Source organism: Onychomys torridus, chromosome 8 (genome assembly GCF_903995425.1).
Source record: "Onychomys torridus chromosome 8, mOncTor1.1, whole genome shotgun sequence".
Lineage (NCBI taxonomy): Eukaryota > Metazoa > Chordata > Mammalia > Rodentia > Cricetidae > Onychomys > Onychomys torridus.
In genome coordinates this window covers 48,902,011-48,922,494 of record NC_050450.1, presented here as the reverse complement: position 1 = coordinate 48,922,494, position 20,484 = coordinate 48,902,011, and the positions used below count along the sequence as shown (strand labels likewise).

Below are 20,484 nucleotides of genomic sequence, written 5' to 3'. Positions count from 1 at the left end.
GGGACAAAGGAGGAGAACCGAGGATTAGTCAAAGCTATGCAGACCCCACTCCAGCCTTTCCATGTAATAACTAGGGCTGGAGGAGACTGGGGCTCAACCCAGCTGAGGTGAGGGCTTGGGGACATTTTTTTTTTTTCTCACTACAATCTCAGCTCCTTGTACCAGGAAAGACTCAGTGTGGAACGACCCTGCCTTGTACAAAATGGCCCAGGAGCTGGTCATTTCCCAAATAAGGGGAAGATGGGTGGGTAGGGCCCCTGCTCAGGGAAGGACAGCAGAGCTTAGCCTCTGGGACATGAACTAGGGCTTTGCTAGGCTTATTAACTGGGGCCCACTCTGCACACCCTCTCATGGGCCCCCAAGACCAGAACCAGCAGAGTCTCAGCCCCTTTCACACCCACAACGTGTAAGTGAACCACAGCTACAGCAAAGGCCATGAGGCAGAGTATCAAGAATTACTAAGAGGCTCCAGGAACTCAGACGCCAGAAGTGGCATGGGAGTAGCAGTGAGAGCCCTGAAGAACCAGCCCCCTCCCAGCCTGCAGGGGGCGCCAATCCAATCCCACTGGCACTTCCAGCTTAGGCCTCTGTCCTCCTCCCTCAGGCCTGTTGACAGGCGTGATGAACTTTCTTTGTGCATGGTTGGGGGCATGTGCATGGGATGCAGCTGCGGCAGCAGAAGCAGCTTCATGCAGAGCCATCTCAGACCTCAGAAACTCGCTTCACAGCCAACAGATTCTAAAAGAGACCTTGGAAACACTCGTTCTTTCCTAATGAAAGAGACTTAATGAGTAGGTAGGGTTCTATGAGGTTTAATTTTTGTACCTGCATAAATCACTTAGTTTAATTAAATTAACAGAACATATTTTGTCACATGCACACAAAAAAGTTTGCATCCCACCAGGTGGTGGTGGCACATGCCTTTGATCCCAGCACTCGGGAAGCAGAGGCAGGTAGATCTCTGAGTTCAGAGGACAGCCTGGTCTACAAAGCAAGTTCCAGGACAGGCTCCAAAGCTACACAGAGAAACCCTGTCTTGAAAAAATTAAAAAAAAAAAAAAAAAGTTTGCATCCCATGTCTACGTGCGTTTTTCCAGACCTCCTTCAATGATGGACTCCAATGTGCAGGTGTAAGCCAAATAAACCCTTTTCCTCCCCAACCTGCTTTGGTCAAGTGTTTCATCACAGTGATAACCCTAAGACACAACCATCTTTCAAATATTTAAATCCCCACCAACCTATTCTACACTGCGTGGCACATAACCCCACCGATGACCCTCCAGGCTGCTTGGGCCTTCCTGGCTTCTCTGAAACAGCTGGATGAAGATAGCCAAAAGAGTATGGGTAATCTTGGGGGTTGGGGATTTAGTTCAGTGGTAGAGTGCTTGCCTAGCAAGCGCAAGGCCCTGGGTTCGGTCCCCAGCTCCAAGGCGGGGGGGAAAAAAAGAGTATGGGTAATCTCACTGAAAAGTAGAAGGGAATTTGTCTTGGGCAGTCATATTTACAGACTAGGAAATAAATCTTTTCTATAAAGCAAGGCCAAAAACAAGCCTGTTTCCTTTCAAAGTAGCTCACAAGAGGGCTTTAGTGCATTTATAAAAACACACATGTTACATCCAAATGCATATTTACTTCTAGTTCAGGCTTTGGCCAAATTATGGACCAGGAAGGCAAGAGTGACAACATAAAAGAGTGGGATTCCAGTAGAAGGCAAAAGCAGAGGCAGTGGGATCTCTGTGAGTCTGAGGCCAGCCTGGTCTACATAAAAATAGATAAGGTGGAGAGATGGCTCAGAGGTTAAGAGCACTAACTGCTCTTCCAGAGGACCCAGGTTCAATTCCCAGCATCCACAAGGCAGCTCATAACTGTCTGTAACTCCAGTTCCTGGGGACCTGACACCCTCACACAGACATACATGTAGGCAAAACACCAATGCACATAAAATAAAAATTAATTAATTAAAATTATAAATAAATAAATAACCCACCTCCCGGGTGGTGCTGGTGCACACCTTTAATCCCAGCATCAGGAGGCAGAGGCAGGTGGGTCTCTAGGTATTTGAGGCCAGCCTGGGCTACAGAGCTAGTTCCAGGACAGCTAAGACTATACAAAGAAACCTTGTCTCGAAAAAAATCAAAAAGAAAAACAAAACAAAATAAAAGCCAAAAGGGGGGTTGGGGTTTTAGCTCAGTGGTAGAGCACTTGCCTACCAGAAAGGCCCTGGGTTCGATCCTCAGCTTCAAAAAAAAAAAAAAAAAGGAGGGCAGGGACAGACTTACTTTGCTTAACTTTTCCAGGTATCAACTGGTAGGAAAAAGGGATAGAGTCTGCCCAGGGCTATTTGACCAGAGCAGGACACAGGGAGAGAAGGCTTCTTCAACAGACAGCACAGTGTGCGCTGTGCTCACAGACCACCCAGGAGGGAGGCTGGGCCGCCTACCATGCAGGCTGCACAGCAGTCACAGTTACTCCTAACTGCCAGTGAGCAAGGCCTGAACTTGCACTAATAACTACAGACTGGCATAAGTGACAGAGCCAAGGGGCTCACAGGCTAAGGCTATCTGCTTGTACACTGGTGAATTCTAGACCTCCAGAAAGCGTGCCTGGGTACCCCTTTGAGGTGTTCCTCGGGCCAGGTGGCCACAGCTACGAGCTCTCTCATTCAGCAGCTCTCTTTGGCAATGGTTTCTAGAACAGCAACTTAGATATGAAGCTATGTCACCCATGCTGATAGCTCCTTTCAATTACCTTGGCCAAAGTTCACCATTTTATGTCAATGGGATTTGTTCCTCAGGTTCCTTTATTCACTCAAGCGATGTTTTAAAAAACCAAATCATCAGTAAAAATGGGCAATTGTAATCTAGTCAGAAACGACGCACAGAAATTAAACATGTAAATCTGAAAATCACAAAACAGGACCTAAGAATAGCCCAGAGCTTAGAGAGGAATCGGTCCAGGTCTGTAAGAAGGGAACCATGCAATACTGTGCCACATTACAAGCAAACTGGGCCAAAGGGCAGACAGGGTTCCAAATGGAAGACAAGAATCTACCTAAAGAAGTTTGAAAATTCCTATCTATTTTCCAAAAGTCTGAGAGGGGCAGGTATAATGGTGCACACCTGTAATTCTGGTACTCAAGGCTAAAGCGGGAGGATTAGTCACAAATTTAAGTAACAGACAAGTCAGAGAAGAGGAAGTGGGGAGGCAGAGACACCAAGACAGCCTGCCCATTCTTCAGCCCCAACTCTGGTCAGCCATTAGCACTTAAGGAGCCTACCTGCTCTGCCTCAGCATCTGAAGCCAGACAGCCACTGCTCTCTGGTCCCAGCTCCTAGTCACTTTTGACGTTGAATACACCGAGACTTTGGCCTGAATCCCAAGACGCCTACTAGGTCAGGGAGTCAGTAGAGTATCTGGCCTCACACCCAGTCTCCTCCCAGTTCTGTTTCCTTCTACAGTTCTTTTTTGTTTATAAAATACACCATGTTGTTGGTTCTTTCTTCTTTTCTTAGTATTCTTTGTTTTGTTTTTGAGACTGGTTTCTCTGTGTAACAGCCCTGGCTGTCCTGGAACTCCATGTGCAGACCAGGCCTGCCTCTGCTTCCCCAGTGTGGGGATTAAAGGCATGCACCACCACGACGCCGGCTTCTTTTCTCAGTATTGTAGTATTTTTCTTTTCTCTCTGTATCCTATCGTCCTGGCTGCCCTAGAGTCTCTGTGACTGAACCTCCTGAGAGAAAAGACTGCTCCCTTATTTCCATGCACATCTTTAACTCTCCTCTTGTGTACGTGCTCTTTCCTCTACATGGCAACCTGTTACTGATCTCACTGTGATTTATGTCCTCTTCTTTTTTTCCACTCATAGCCACAACTAACACACGAGGACACATAGGACTGGTGGTGGTGTCTCTTTACTCTCCAAAATAATGCTAAAGGAAAGAATGACCGTTCTATAGGCAACTGGCACTCCGTTTTCATGATGGGTTTACTGCTAGACCCCGAGGAGAGCCTAGTGCCGTGCACAAGCATAAAGAAAAGCATCAACCCAGTCTCCACAAAAGACTTTTTGGACCCTGCAAACAGCCCACTAAAGTAGAAAGGCAAGTGGAAATAGAGAACTGCACTTAGGGAGAGGAACCAGCCTGAGAGAGGGGGAAGTATGTTGCAGGCAGTATACCCAGAAAGGTAAAGCCACCTTGGGTGGTTTTTATGAGAATGGCCCCCTCAGCTCATAGATTTGAGTACTTGGTCACCAGACAGTGGCACTATTTGCAAGTACAGGAGGTGTGGCCTTGTTGGAAGAACTATGTCACTGGGGGTGCTGTGGAATAATCTTTTGTGCACTGTGAAGATGTGTCTTTAACAAGGTACCTTCTGATTGGTTTAATAAAGAGCTGAATGGCCAATAGATAGGCAGGAAGAGGTTAGGCAAGACTTCTGGGCAGAGAGAGAAGAGGAGATGTGAGACAAGAGAGACACCATAGACATGGAGAAGAAACAGGAGGTGCAAGACGGAAGAGAGATAAAAAGTTATGAGACGAAACGTAGATTAATAAAAAAAAAAAAATGGGTTAATTTAAGTTGTAAGAGCTAGTGGGACAAGCCTAAGCTATAGGCCAAGTTTTCGTAATTAATAAGTCTCCACATGATTTGGGGGCTGCCAGTCCAAGAAAGCCTGATACATTCCAAGCCCAGAGTCTCTCTTCCTGCTGCCTGCGTATCCAGATGTGTTACTCTCTGCTACTTCGCCATGATGACAACGGACTAAACCTCTGAAACTGTAAGCCAGCCCCAGTTAAACGTTTTCCTTTATAAGAGTTGCCATGGTCAGGTTGGGGATTTAGCTCAGTGGTAGAGTGCTTGCCTAGCAAGCACAAGGCCCTGGGCTCAATCCCCAGCTCAAAAAAAAAAAAAAGGAAAAAAAAAGTTGCCGTGGTCATGATGTCTCTTCCCAGAAATAGAACACTAAGACACTATCTAAGTCCTTCAACATCACATATGGAGCTATAGGATTTGGAGTTTGCCTTGCTGAATTTCCATCTTGCTTTGGCCCAGAATTTCCTCACTATGCTCCTATTCCTCTTTTTTGGAATGGTAACATATATCCTGTGCCATTGTATATTGCAAATATGTAATTTGCTTTTTTACTTATTTTTTGTTTTTGTCTTGTTTTGCTTTTGTTTTTTGAGACAGGGTTTCTCTGTGTAGCTTTGCGCCTTTTCCTAGAACTCACTTGGTAGCCCAGGCTGGCCTCGAACTCACAGAGATCCGCCACCTCTGCCTGGCTGCTTTTTGATTTTACAGGGGGTTACAATTAAGAGATTGCCTTGAGGGGCTGGAGAGATGGCTCAGCTGTTAAGAGCACTGACTGCTCTTCTAGAAGTCCCTGAGTTCAATTCCCAGCAACCACAAGGTGGCTCACAACCATCTATAGTGGGATCTGATGCCCTCTTAAGAGATTTTTGGTTGAGTGTTGAGACAGTGAAAGTCTATGAGAACTTTTTAAGTTAGACTAAGTGCTTTTTGTATTATGGCTACAAGCCTATGGGCCGGGGGTAGAGTGTTGTAGTTTGAATGAGAATGACCCCTACAGGTCCATATATTTGAATGCCTGGTCCCCAGTTGGTAGAACTGTTGGGGAAGGATTAGGAGGAGTGGCCTTCTTGGAGAAGTGTCACTGGAGGTGGTCTTTCAGGTTTCAAAAGCCAAAGCTATTCTCAGTTAGATCTCTCTGCTTCCTGTGTGTGGATCAGAATGTCAGCTCTCAGCTCCAGCTCCAACACCATGCCTGCCTGCTGCCACGCTCCCCGCCATCATCATGGTGTTATGGACTCGCCCTCTGAAACCACAAGCTCCCGCAACAAGCTCTTTCTTCTTCTACAAGTTATTCATGGCATCTTAGCACAGAGACAGAAAAGTAGCTAAGACACCACCCTAATATACCCAGCAAAACTTTATCATAAATGAGAGGGGAGGAAGAACTCTCCACTTCAAAAGCTGGCTAAAGGAACTATGATCACAAGCCAGCCTTACAGAAGATACTGGAAGAAAACATCAGAAGGAAGAGAGAGACAATTATATCCAAGAGACTACAGAGAAGAAATTGCCAAGGCTAAGACAGTTGTTAAACAGAAGAGGACTAAGAAAGCATCAAAAGGCAGCAGGATGACAGGACGTGGTACACACTTTTCAAGAATGACTGAATGTTAGCTGTCAATCAGAAGACACAATCCTTCCTCTTGCTGCCTCGAGGAAACACACCTCGTCAGAGCAGATGGCATCTTAGACGGAGCTCTAGTTGCTTTTCTGTTGCTCTAATAAACACCACAACCATATGAAACCGAGGAAAAGAAAAGGTTTATTTCAGCTTACACGTGCAGGTAACAATCCATCCATCGCCGAAGGAATCAGCAGGAAACTCAAGGCAGGACCTGGAGCAGAAACCATGCAGGAAGGCTGCTTACTGAATCCCTCTGAGTCTCTCTTGGATACTTGTTCAGCTAGCTTTCTTATACATCCCATGGCCCACCTGGTGCCACCCACAAGTGATGGTGCCACTCACTCTGTGTGTGTGTGTGTGTGTGTGTGTGTCTACATCAATCACCAATCATGACAATGCCCTACAGGCATGCCCTCAGGCCAACCTGACCAAAGCAACTCTTCATTTGAGATCCTCCTTCCTAGATGACTAGGTTGTATCAAGTTGACATCTGAAGCTAAGGAGAACAGACGGAAAGAGGTCTTCCAAGCAAATGCAACCCAAATCCTAACCAGTGACTTCGAAACCTCCACTCTCGCAGCCCAGCACTCAGCAGCCAGAGGCAAGTAGATCTCAGGGTTCAAGGCCACCCTGGTCTTTGTTACAAAGCAAGTTCCAGAACATCCAGGGCTACACAGAGAAACCCTGTCTCAAACCCTGCCTCTACCCCCACCAAAAAAAAAAAAAAAAGAAAGAAAGAAAAAGAAAAAGAAAGCATCTTCAACAAATGGTGCTGGGAAAGCTGTATGTCTACATTTAGACAAATCAAACTCCATCTTCACCTCTTACCTTGCACAAAGATCAATTCCAAATGGATCAGAGACCTCAATTTAAATTTGGGTGTACACTTATAGATAGAGGCACACATAGGACTTCCTTACTTGGATACTAGATGCTCAGGCAATAAGGCCAACAAGCAGCAAGTGAGACCTAATAAAGTGAAAAATCTGCTAGTCTACAAAGGAAATTGCTAATTGTGTGAATAGGCAGCCTACAGAATGGGAGAAAATCTTTGCCATCTATCCATCTGACAGAAGACTAGTATCTAGATATACAAAGAGCTTAAAAACTGAACATCGGATCCCCTGGAGTGACAGTTACAGGCCATTGTGACCTCCCAATGAAGGTGCTAAGAACTGAACTCAGAAGAACAGCCAGTGATCTTAGGCACTGAGCCCCCTCTCTAACCCCACCCCCAGAAAGTATAACCTTTTTAAAAAGGAATAAAGGCACTTACTTACTCTTTCCTAGCTTGTATCTGATAAGCAGAGTCCAGCAAGACATCTCCTGTCCCCACACCAGTGACAGTGCTTAAGATCAGGGGCGGGAAAACACCTTCAGGCCAGCTGGACTTTGCTGGAACAAGCTACAGTGTTGTATTTGGGGCTGTCAGCCTAGGGTACCACATCTGAAGGAATACAGATGGGCATCAGTAACAAAATGGGAAGCAAGGATAGAGGGTACTTCATGCCAGTTCTGGAAAGAGCAAGTACACTGAGCATCTCTGGTCTCTAGTAGGCACACACTCCCAGCAACCCTGCATACAGGGTTCACAGAGGGTTCAGTGCCAGCCCCTGCAATACGGCCACTGGGAGGCAGCCATCAAGCAGTGATCACAAGGCAGTGCCATGAAGAGGCAGAGTGCCACATCCTGGCAGAGCGCAATATGGAAGCTGACCATTTATTACAAAGTCTCAGCTCTTCATCTTTAATCCAGGACAGACTATGCCTACCTACATACTTTGACATAGGCGAAAACTGGAATTTCAATGTTGTTGTGTGGCATTTCCCTCCAAATTACAGTACTCCCTCTAAATAAAACATTATCCCGCAGGAAGGAGCGGGAGCATTAGGAAGAAAACATCACATACAGAACAGAAACTTGGATGACTCTCAAAGGCCACTACCCAGCAGTATAAAAACAAACAGTTGCTGGGGTCGAGACTCTGATCAGCCAAACTGTAGAAAGAAAGATGTTCCGAGTGTATTATTATTTATTTATTTATTTATTTATTTATTTATTTTATTATTATTATTTTTTTTTTTTGCAAGAGCTGAGGACTGAACCCTGGGCCTTGTGCTTGCTAGGCAAGCCCTCTACCACTGAGCTAAATCCCCAACCCCCCAAGTGTATTATTTATACATGTAACACGCTGAGCTGCTAAGGGCAAAAGTAAAGCCAACAGAGGAATAGGAAGCGATATTTGCTTAAAAACCTAAAGTGTCTATAATTCCGGAGTTTCTGAAACAAAGCTGTGACTACACAGTTGTCTAATCGACTGTTAGAACGTCAATGATGTGAAGAGGCTGCAATGCTGTAAGTGCAGAGCCCAAATTAGCGTGGGCCATCTCTAGCCCCCTTACTTGTCATTTATCCTCCAACTCTACATGGGACCAAACATCTTTGTGAACCTGAGATAAATGCTTTGGAATGTACAGACTCCTAGCTTCCACCAACCAAAAGGCTATGAATGCTGCAGACAGCATCTGTGGCTTGGCATTGAGATTTTTCCACTTTTCTGTAACCAACTACCAGGTATTTCCACCAATGTGTTCGCAGAGCGACTGGAATTATGGTTTTCTTTCTTGTTACTGTAACTCACGCTGCTATTAGCACGTGGAATCGTATCTGGCTCCAGAGTAAACTCTCTCTTATTCCCACTGTGTTCCCTGCATTGACAGCTGATAGATCAAAACTGTATTCCATACTTTTTCCAGTTACATTCTGTCCAGTCAAAACATGAGGCTCTTCATATTTCTTCTTTCAGTTAACTAAGGATGAGAAACCAGAGCCATATCGAGATTTAACCCGACTATGAAGAACAGGACGGACAGCACCAGGCAAGAAGGAGATACAGGAAGGGAAAGGAATTTCTCAGAAACCTGGTTGCTCCATAATCAGACTGTCAAATAAGGAGGAAAAAAGAAAGGAACTAAGCTAGTCTCGCCTTAGATAAGCACATGATGTGTTATTAGCACAGGCTATTTTGTTTCGCTGCTCTTACCAAATCCCTAGTCAACCTGTAAGTCAGGAAAAAAACTGAGCAAAGCTCTTTTCCAATATAGCAAGCAGTTTTTCAGAGCCTGTTCTCTATAACAAAAGGAAATTCCCACCTATCCTATTAATCAATGTACTAGAATAAATGAGCCCAAACAGACGCTAAATGTTGGGAAGGAAAAAACTAAACAAGCGAGGAGGGGTTATCTAGCTCATGAAATGCAAAACTTCCAAGTCTGAAAGTCTGTGAAACTTTCAAGACTCAACAATGCCTGTCCTGAAAGCTCTGGGTTAACAACTGCAGGGGAGAGAGCAAATGAAGGCTGGTGGAGGGAGACTGCTCAGTGGTGTAGCTGCCTGCAGGGTGAACAGAAGCCAATGCTGCATCTCCCACTCTGTGATGGGCCTTTCAACGACAAAGCTGCCTTTGAATAGTTCATGTTCCTGTAAGTAATCCCTCACCCAGTCTCCCGTAAGTCACCCTAATCATCTCACTGTTTACCACGCCTGACGTGGGTGGGATCACTCTTTTAGTCTGTCACAGCTCTCTACATGGAATGAATAGGCATTTTTGTATCTCCAGAAAAAGCACCTCCACCAGGGCCTGGCCTCCAGTCTTGGCCTTGTGATCTCCTAATGCAGAGTAACTGGAACTTCAGGCATTCCCAAGTGCCTGGCACTGGGTGTGAGGAGGAATGTGGCCTCCACACTAAGCCAGTGTACAGCTCTGTGATACACACTTGGAACAATCTTTCAATACAGTTTCATTTACAGTGACCAACTCAAAGACCATCTTCTTCCCTGAATGGACACAGGTTTTGCAGAGAGGCACGGGTCTAAAAGCCTGTCTCCCTCACTAATGTGCTGCAGCTTAGCTTCTGTGACTTCTGAAACGTGGCGATACCACTGACTTTATTGTATTGATGAAGACCCTGGGTATCTATCTACAACAGCCACTATGCTGGGTGCTCCACTAAGTTTCCTCCCCTCTCTTCTAAAACAAGTAGATCTTGATGGCTGATTCAAACTGTATCACTAAGGGATCCCCTTTCCACCTGCTACTTCTCTAAAGTACATACACACACACACACACACACACACACACACACACACACACACACACACAGATAAACTTTTTTTTTTTTTTTTTTTTTGGTTTTTTGAGACAGGGTTTCTCTGTAGCTTTGGAGCCTATCCTAGACTGGCTCTGTAGCCCAAGCTGGCCTCGAACTCACAGAGATCTGCCTGCCTCTGCCTCCCGAGTGCTGGGATTACAGGCGTGAGCCACCACCGCAGAGATAAACTTTAGAAAAGCCCTTACAGGCAATTCCACTAACAGTAGCATGGATGTGTACATCTGAGGCACAAAGATACTCACCTAGAATCTATAGGTTACAAACTTCTAGGAGGGCTTGCTGTTCCAAGGGCTTGCTATGGTGTGCTAGGGTCCATTATGGAGTGTGGCACCAAGGGCTTCCTGGTGTCTGGGAAGCTCTGAGGACAGAGGGCCAAGTCCATGAAGTTTGTGGATACCCACAGAGGTGACCCACCCTGTTAACTACTATATTTACATCGCCTGTACCACGTGTTGCTCAGACAGGGTGTACTGAAAAAGATCATGCTGCCCTGGGACCCAACTGGTAAGATCCGCCATAAGAAGCCTCTGCCTGACCATGAGAGCATCCTGGAACCTAAATGAGATCCTGCCCACTCCACCACGCCCCATCTCAGAACGAAAGAGTGGGAAGCCACGTGGTGCACATAGCACTGGAGAGGCAGAGAGGAATAGACCTCTGTGAGTTCGAGGCTAGCCTGGTCTACAAATCAAGTTCCAGGACAGACACCAAAACTACACAGAGAAACCCTGTCTCAAAACACCAAAAAATAAAAATTAAAAAAAAAGAAAGAAAGAAAAAAGAGTGGGAAGCCAGAGCCATCTGCTATGCCCCAGCCAGTGCCTACAGGGTCTTGGAAGCAGCATCTAGAGGCTGGATGTTGTCCTATAAAGGCATTTAATAAAATATTGAACAAAGACAAACAATAACAAAATTAGATAACCACCTGAGAGGTAGTGCAAGGTTGTGTTCGTGTGGAAAGGAATATGTATTAACTCTCAAATCACTATACTAAAGGCATATGAACGGAAGAGAATTTTATGTGTACATTGTGTTGAGTACCTACTACGTGCAGCCACTAGCTAAGCCCTTGAAAGCAAAATCTCATTTACACTTCACTACTGCCGTATTCCTAAAGTTTTAACCGAAGAAACGATCGCTGAATGTTTAAGACATCTGCCCAAAGTTGCACCCGCTAAGCGGCAGAGCTAGGGCTGAAAGAGAAATCTAAGAAAGCCATTCCCATGGATGTTCCAGGGTCAGTATCTTGCCCGCCCTTCCGACAACCCAGATCTTCTTTGCTAGTGCTAACCATGCCCGGGCTGGGGTGCCACGGGTCCGGGCGCTCCATCCCTGGTCACGCATCAACACACGCCGCAGTAGCTGTGCGCAGGCTCAGGTGCCCTTCGCAGACCCCGACACACACACACACACGCGCGCGCGCAGACCCAGCGACCTCCGCGACGGGCACGCAGGACCCCCATTCCAGTCCCGGCGCCAGAACCTAGCTTTCTTCAAAGTTGGGCGCCGCAGGGAGCAGGAAACTATCAGGGCCCACGGCCTCCTCGCAGCGTGCTCCGCCTCGCCCGGACTAGGAGTCACTGGAATCGGATGCACCGCACGCCTCAGCTCTAGACAGGACACTGCCCTCCTCATACTCCCTCACCAAAGAGGGTCCTACATCCCTAGTCTTTACCTAGTGGATGGAGCGACCATGGTCTATCGGCTTCATCCTCCCGCCTCGGAATTGACGTAATGCAGCAGGCTCGGTCCAATCACAACGCTTAGAGAGCACATGCGCTATGGAGATGCACCGCCCGCCTAGCGTACGGTTTCACCTTTGAGATCTGAGTGAAATCATCCGGCTTAAAGTCCTTTCCCTAAAGTCTTCCGGAGGGACATTCTGGGTAGTGGCTTGGGTTCCGTTGGCTTTCAGAAAACAATTTAGACTGCAAAGCTGGGTGTTATGGCATATGCCTGTTATCCCAGCACTTTGGAGATGGAGAGAGGAAGTTCAGGAATTCAAGGTCACCTTCGGGCTAGGCTGCATGACACTTTCTCAAAAAGCAAAATAAATGCTACAGCTGTATTATAAAGAGCGATGTGATGTTGGTACAAAGATAAGTAGTCATTTCCTTCTAACAGGAAGCCACAGTTAATACAACTAGGAACCTACTATTCTACCAAGAGTGCTAGGTGGGCCAACTGGGGACTGGGGGACTGGGGATGGAACTTTTTTTTTTCTTTTTTCTTTTTTTTTTTCTTTTTTCCGTTTTTCAAGACGTTAAAGGGTTTCTTTGTGTAGCCCTGGCTGTCCACTGTCCAGGGAACTCACTATGTAGACCAAGCTGGCCTGGAACTCAGAGATCTACCTGCCTCTGCCTGCCAAGTACTGGGATTAAAGGCGTGCGCCACAATCAACCAGCTTTTTTAAAAAAGAAGAAAAATTTATTTGGGGGTTGGGGATTTAGTTCAGTGGTAGAGCGCTTGCCTAGCAAGCACAAGGCCCTGGGTTCAGTCCTCAGCTCTGGAAAAAAAAAAAAATGACCCAAAGCTTCCAAATAAATGTATTTTATTTTCATTGTTGTATATTCATTATAGAAAGGATAAAGTTACATAAAGATATTTTTATAAAAAGTTTATAACGTGTTGTGGGTCAAGGCTCTGAATCAACCCAAACAGGTACAAGAGGTTTTTGCAAAGCAAGAGTTAATACAGGACAGCACAAAACAAAACAAAAAACTGATCAATCAGGGCCACAAAACAGACTCAGGAGCTAAACTATGACCCAGAATGCCAGCTAACGCAAACATTTAAACACACACACACACACACACACACACACACACACAAACTCATGAACATCAGTGCCAAGCTACAGTTACAATTTTTCACCAATCAGAATTCAAAGATTAGAGGCTCTGTGTTCCATCATTGTCACCCGACATACAATGCAAGCTTTTCAGACCGACTAGTCAGACTCAGTTGTTCTTTTTGGTGTTAAGGACAGCCATCGTGTTTCTAGAGAACTGAAAATGTAAAACAGGCTGTTTCTATTGTTTGAGGAGGAGTGGGTCAGTTATTGGAAAGTTCCTGGCTCCCCCAGGGCTTGGGAACTTGAACTTTGTTTTCCCCTGCAGGTAAAATGGAGTCTGAAGTCAAAATGGCAGTGCTTATGGCAAATGCTTCTCCCTGTTCCCAGCAAATGTGCTTTGGTCATATTCCCCTCCATTCTTTCTGTCTTCCCCTTTCTTACCTCCCCATCACACTGCAATTAACTGTGTATGTCTTCCCACATCTATCATTCCTAATTAATCAATTATGTTTAAATTAAAATCCTTACAATTATCCTCAAAGTCTGGAAATACAGTGGAATATTTATTTTGTTATTGTTTGTTTTATTGCTCTATTTTGAGAGACAGGATCTTCCAAATTGCCCAGGCTGGACTCAATGAGCTCAAGCCAAGCCATCCTCCTGCCTCGGTCTTTTGAGTAGCTGGGAATATATATATTATATATTGATATTATATATTTTTATATATAATATTTATATCACCATGAGTACCTAGAAGAAATTTTATTTTTAAATATATGTAAGCTACATTTTCAAATATTTTCTGTATCCTTCCTTTTAACATATCCACAGACGTTTATGTGACAGCATGGCTTCTCTTCACAGTTTTGAAAACTCCATACTCCTGTTTGCCAATTCAGAATGATTCTGAATCATCCTGAAAGACTGATCCATCTACCAAACCTTAGTGAACCCACATTTCATTCCTGCTTAGAGACTGTTCTAGAAGCAAGACAATAAATTCTAATGTACTTTGCAGCCCATTTGAATTGGGTTTATCACATGCAAATATAAGAACTTGAACTTTCCAGCCAGGATATTACACAAGTAGACCCCACTGATTAGGGGAGCACCATGACCTTCTGTAGAAACAGGACAGGGGACGTTTATTTCCAAGAAGATGGACTAAATACATTTTCCCTATTTCTCCCATTGTGTATGAATCACACCCTGAACACCACCAGAGAACTGAAAGGTAGGGAAAAGATAGACCAGCTAGGACCTCAGGTCCCAAGGAATAACATGGTGGCTTCATGTATCCCAGATGAGATACTGGAGGAATAGGCCACCTAGAGAGGTCAGCAAGTACAAAGTCCCAGGAAAAACTGTTCTCTCTGGCAAAGGACCAGGAAAGCAGCAACTTAGAAAGGAAAACAATTTTCAGACAATGACAGTTCAACTCTTTCCAAAATCACGAAAAAAACCAGCCCTCCTCCATGCTTGCTCAGAAGAAAGCCTAGGGTGCCCCCATGCCACTGCTTCCTCTTCTGCTGGTACAGTCTCAGGGAAGAACATATGGCAGGCTGGGACTTCCATTCCCCGTGCACTGTAAGGAGACTCTTGTCCAATGGTGTCAGTGGGCCAATGGGGGAGCCTGGGCTCCCATCCCTCCCCCCTTCTCTCAGTGTGATATCAGCAGAAGCCAAGCAGAGAGTCAGGACTTCCATCACTCCTTACTGGCACCAAGACCACTTCCCACATATGGAAAGAGGCCATGCAGGAAGCAATAACTAGATACTCTTTCTCCTCCCAGACAAGAGGGTAGCAGCGGAGGCTTATTGGGAGCTTGGACTTCTATTTGTACAAAATAGAAACAAGAGTTCCTCTAAATGTCAGAGACGTGGAACATACAGACTTCCACTCCTATCTGCCGATAGCAAAAAAGGCATAAAATTCCCCTGCCAAAGTAATGTCCAACGAAACCAGCTTAAATGCAAAATGGAAATAGGATTTAGAATTTTATGGAACTCAGAAGGTCAGGTTTCTGTCAAAAACCACTCCCTTTAGGCCAGGCGTATAGCACAATGTTGTAAGCATGTGCAATGCCCTGAGTTTTATCCATAGCACGAAAAAGAAAATTAAAAAGCATACATTTTTTTCAATCAAGAAACTGAACCCATCAGAATGGTTAAGATCAAAAACACTAATGACAGTCAATGTTGGAGAGGATGTGGAGCAAAGGGAACACTCCTCCACTGTTGGTGGGAATGCAAACTTGTACAACCACTGTGGAAATCAGTATGGTGGTTTCTCAGAAAATTGGGAACCCATCTACCTCAAGACCCAGCCATAATACTGTTGGGCATATATCCAAGGAATGCTCAACCATACCACAAAGATAATGCTCAACTATGTTCATAGCAACACTATTTGTAATAACCAGAACCTGGAAACAACTTAGATGCCCGTCAACTGAAGAATGGATTAAGAAAATGTGGTACATGTACACAATGGAGTACTACTCAGCAGAGAAAAACAATGACAGCATGAAATTTGTAGGCAAATGGATAGAACTAGAAAATATCATCCTAAGTGAGGTAACCCAAACCCAGAAGAACAAACATGGTATGTACTCACTCATAAGTGGATTCTGGATATAAAGCAAAGAACAATCAGACTGCAACCCACAGAAGCAGGGAGGCTATATAGCAGGGGGGACCCTAGGATGACTGTGGCTTATAATAAGTTTTGGTTTTACTCAATTACTGGGCAAGCCTCAATCAAACATTTCACTATTAGGATAAGAATTTATACTGTATCAAGCTGATAATAGAAAAATAAATTAATTAATTTAAAAAAAGAAACTGAACCCTTTTCAAATTTTTGTGTGTATGGTTGTCTTACCTGCCCTATATGTCTATGTACCATTTATGTGCCAGGTGCCCAGGGTCTCTAGAAGAAGGCACCAAATCTTCTGAGACTGAAGTTACAGATGAGTGTGAGCTTCCATGTAGGTACTGGGAATTGGAACTGGGTCCTCTGGAAGAGCAGCCAGTGCTCTTAACTACTGAGCCATCTATTTAGAACCCACAAGAAACAGAACTCTTTTTTTTTTTTTTTTTTTTTTTTGAGACAAGGTTTCTCTGTGTAGCTTTGGAGCCTGTCCTGGAACTCACTCTATAGACCAGGCTGGCCTCGAACTCACAGAGCTCCACCTGCCTCTACCTCCCGAATGCTGGGATTAAAGACATGTGCCACCACTGCCCAGTGAAACAGAACTTTTTTAGATGTACCTAAGACAATACAGAGAGAGAAGTTTATGGCACTAAATGCTTAAAAGAGAAGTCTTGTGGGATAATCCTTTTGTTCAGTGTGAAGCTGTGTCTCTGCCAAGGCACCTTCTGATTGGTTTAATAAAGAGCAGAACAGCCAATAGCTAGGTGAGAGAGGATAGATGGGACTTCCAGGAAGAGATAGTTACTCTGGGAAGAAGAGAGGCAGGATTTGCCAGCCAGACAGTGAGGAAGCAGGACACATAGTACTGAGGAGAGTCAATGAGCCATGTGGCAAACTGTAGATTAATATGAATGGGTTAATTTAAGTTTTAAGAGCTAGGTGGGAACAAGCCTAAGCTAAGGCTAAGCTTTCATAATTAATAACAAGTCTCTGTGTCATTATTTGGGATGCAGGTGGCCCAAAGAAAGACCAACTACAAAGTCTCAAATCTAATGATGTTACACAAATAAAAAAAAAAGCAGAAAGAAATAAAGACAAAGATTGGTGAAATTCTCCAGCTGTGATGGATGACATCTGTGGTCTCAAGCCTCATTGAGAGGTTAAAGAGGAAGGGTTGCTAAGAATCTGAAGCCAGTCTGAGCTTGATAGTGAGTTCTCAGTCCTCCTGGGCTACAGACTGAACCTGTCTCAAAGACAAGCAAATAGGGAAATTCATGAAATTTAAAACAGAAAAAAGGGGGGGATTAGACCAACCCAGACTCCCTTCCTACAAAAATCTAGTAATAATGGGTATTTTCTTCTTATCAGCTATAATCACAAACCCTCTGGCTCCTGCAGGATTTTGAAAGAGAGGTACTTGGTACTTTGAAAGGCTAGACAATCAAACCCAGTCAAAACAACCTGGAAGGTCACCTTTTGTCAGAGCCAGTTCGGGGGCATAAGGAGTTATCCTGCAGACCAAGCCTGGAGATATGTACCTCTAATTGCTACCTGGATTCACTAATGGCCTCAGCTTAAATTGCCACATGCAGACCTTCAGATAACCACACTTGGACCTCCCACCCAAGCTACCCAATTCAAATATCTTATTTGTGGGCAACAGGCTTTTATATATATATATTTTAAGATTTATTCACGTATTTACTATGTATACAGCCTATATGACTGCAGGCCAGAAGAGGGCACCAGATCTCTTACAGATGGTTATGAGCCACATGTGGGTGCAGGGAATTGAACTCAGGACCTCTGGAAGAGCAGTCAGTGCTCTTAACCTCTGAGCCATCTCTCCAGCCCCGGGCAACAGGCTTTTTTAAATATTGCTTTCTTTTTGGAAAGGCACTTCCTCTCTGGGATATGTAACAGCAAATATTTCTGTGATAAAAGTCCCGAGGAGGGGCTGGAGAGATGGCTCTTGTTGCTCCTGCAGAGGACCTAGGTTCGGTTCCCAGGTCCATACGGTGGTTCACAACCATCTATAACTCTAGTTCCAGGGCATCTGACTCCCTCTCCTGATCTACACTGGGCATGCATGTGGTACACAGACATGCATGAGGCAAAGCACTCGTACACATAAAATAAAATAAAATAAAACTATAAAGCTAAAGTAAGTTCAGGGACTATAAAAGAGATTGCAGAAGGACTAGCCTAAATTCAACATCAAGTAGACTGCCTTGCAGAAGTGGGTCTCCAAAACAGAAAGCCTCACACTTACTGCCTGACAGGGGGAAATTTACTTGTATCTCCAGAAGGAATGATGTTTTGTGTTAATACATATAGAAAAGTACAATGAAATGTCAAAAATGTCCTCGACAGAGATAATGCAATTAAAAAGCTTGGTAGGGGCTGGAGAGATGGCTCAGTGGTTAAGAGCACTGGCTGCTCTTCCAGAGGACCCAGTTCAGTTCCCAGTACCTACATGGCAGCTCATAACTGTCTGTAATTCCAGTTCCAGGGATCTGGCACCTTCACACCAATGAACATAAAATAGATTTAAAAGAAAAAAAAAAGAAAAAAAGAGAAAGAAAAACTTGGTACTAGTCTTTCAACCCCGGACTGGAAAGATAGGGTAATGTTTGTACTCCTTTCCTGGTGACTCTCTTCTCCCTTCCTCTCTCCTTTGCTTTTGGATCTCTTCTTCTCAATAAACTTGTCAATAAACAGAGTCTACTTACAGATGGTCTCTCAACAACAGCTGCCACTGGGAACAACAAAGAAATGAGACTCGGGTGACCATGGAGAGGGAAACATCTGCTTGGTCGTGGACCAGCAGGCTAGGAAGTTTCATGGATGCTCTCTCCGTATCAGCATATATATCTACCTGTATGTGGCATTTGTGTGTGAGATCTGACAGAGTGTGTGTGTGTGTGTGTGTGTGTGTGTGTGTGTGTGTGTGTGTGTGTGTACTTTAATAGACAAGCTTACAGGATACAGTCTGGATAGTCCAACAATGTCCCTGTGCTGATGGAAAAGTCAGGAATCTGGTAGTTCAGTCCTGAGGCTGAATGTCTCAGCAATCTCAACTAGTACTGGAGTCCTGGAGTATTCCCAAAGAGCTGCTGGTCTTCAGTTTAGGTTGGAATCCTAAAGAAGCTGAATTTAGGACCTGCCACAGCAACACGTAGATGGACTTGCCAGCAAGAGTGGAGGCGAGCAGGCAGAAAAGCAAAGCATCCTCTTCCATGTCCTGTCTGGATTTCCATCAGAAGGGGAGGCCCTCATTTAGGGTGAGTCCTCCTGCTTCAAATAGCTGATTAAGGAGGGTCCCCCACAAGAGTGCCTAGCAGCCTGGGTCCCATTTAATTTCAGATGTAGTCAAGTTGACAACCAAGATTAGCCATCACACTCTCCAATGAGGACCCAGGAGATACAACTGCTTTAGGGACAGAATAAGAGAGATTGTTTTTCTGCCCTACTTAGCTCTGTGCTTCTCTTCAGCATGAAGCAATATTGTACAGGACTATCCTCTGAGCCAAGCTGCTACCATCTTCAGGAATTCACCTGGGCGTGCTTGAAAATGAGCATCCATCCCAAGTTGGGACTGTTGACTGTTGACGCTCCCTCATAAAAGGAGGGCGTGGGAAAGCTCATAGAACCCTCACCTGAGTATCCAGCCACCTTCCCAATAAGTTGTATGCAGTTCTTCCCTTGGGGCTTGCGAGGAGGGGCTGGAATATATAGGTGTGTAAGAACCAGGAGAAGGGAGCTCCATCTACGGGGCCACAAGTTAACCATTGTCCCTGCAGGGAACAGGCTTTCCAATGTGACTGTTTTAAAGTCACCAACTCTTCTGCCTGGAATCCCTGACCCATTGCTCTGTGAGTAAGCCTACTCATCGGTTCCCCTGGGTGTACTCTGGTGGAATCAGGCTTTGGTTTGTCAATGGGACCTCAAGGGGGGAATGTTGCTTAGCATCCCCTACAAAATCTACAGTGAAAATTCTTAGAACAAGCAGTCCCGGCAAGGCTGATCTGCTTTCATCTGCCATATCAAGGGGGAAAGTCTCTTGGGGAAGTTTGCCTTGAGACAAACAGGCTTAAGGAATAGTTTAACCACCTGGGATTCTACCTGTTTTGGCGTATGCACACACCCCTCTTCTAATAATGTACTTAGCTGCATGCACTACACACACACACACACACACACACACACACACACACACACACAGCCTCCAAACAATGTACCTAGCAATTTGTTAGCAACCTAGGGCATCCACCTGTGTCAGGTTGCATGCACATCTCATTCTAAAGAATAGAATACATTTCTCCTTTCCTTAATGACCATAAAATTAGACAGGTTTTATTCAGTTCTACTCTAGTTATGTTCAGGTGTAGGAGGAGGAAGGCCAATCCAGCCTGAATTAGTTTTGGGTGTACAGGCAAATTGGGTCCTCAAAGTGAACTTTTAGGGGAAATCGCTTATTCACCATTCTATGACTATGCATAACTGGAACCCACATGATTGAAAGCAGATGCATTCGAGGACAGTGTTGTAGAATTATATTCTCTGTGTATAACAGCTGTCATCATCATCACAACGGCTCTGACTACTCCAAAGCTGGGGACTGTTACTGTTGACACTCCAC

At 44.8% G+C, this 20,484-nt stretch overlaps 1 protein-coding gene and 1 pseudogene across 2 annotated transcripts in view; one reads left to right on the top strand and one right to left on the bottom strand.

Annotated features, from left to right (window-relative positions):
• Positions 1-12,146, bottom strand: part of Dhrs7b (dehydrogenase/reductase 7B) — a 30,378-nt gene extending 18,232 nt beyond the window's left edge. The window contains exons 1-2 of one of the 2 annotated variants that reach the window (XM_036197472.1): positions 12,069-12,106; positions 6,373-6,431 (exon numbers count right to left, since the gene is read on the bottom strand). In XM_036197472.1, the coding sequence (XP_036053365.1) occupies positions 6,373-6,392 (20 nt within the window). In that variant the 5' untranslated portion in view covers positions 6,393-6,431; positions 12,069-12,106. Of the gene's footprint in view, positions 1-6,372; positions 6,432-12,068 lie in introns of both variants that reach the window. The other variant, XM_036197471.1, reaches the window with a different exon arrangement.
• Positions 10,687-11,584, top strand: LOC118590155 (annotated as a pseudogene).
• Positions 12,147-20,484: the final 8,338 nt, after the last annotated feature.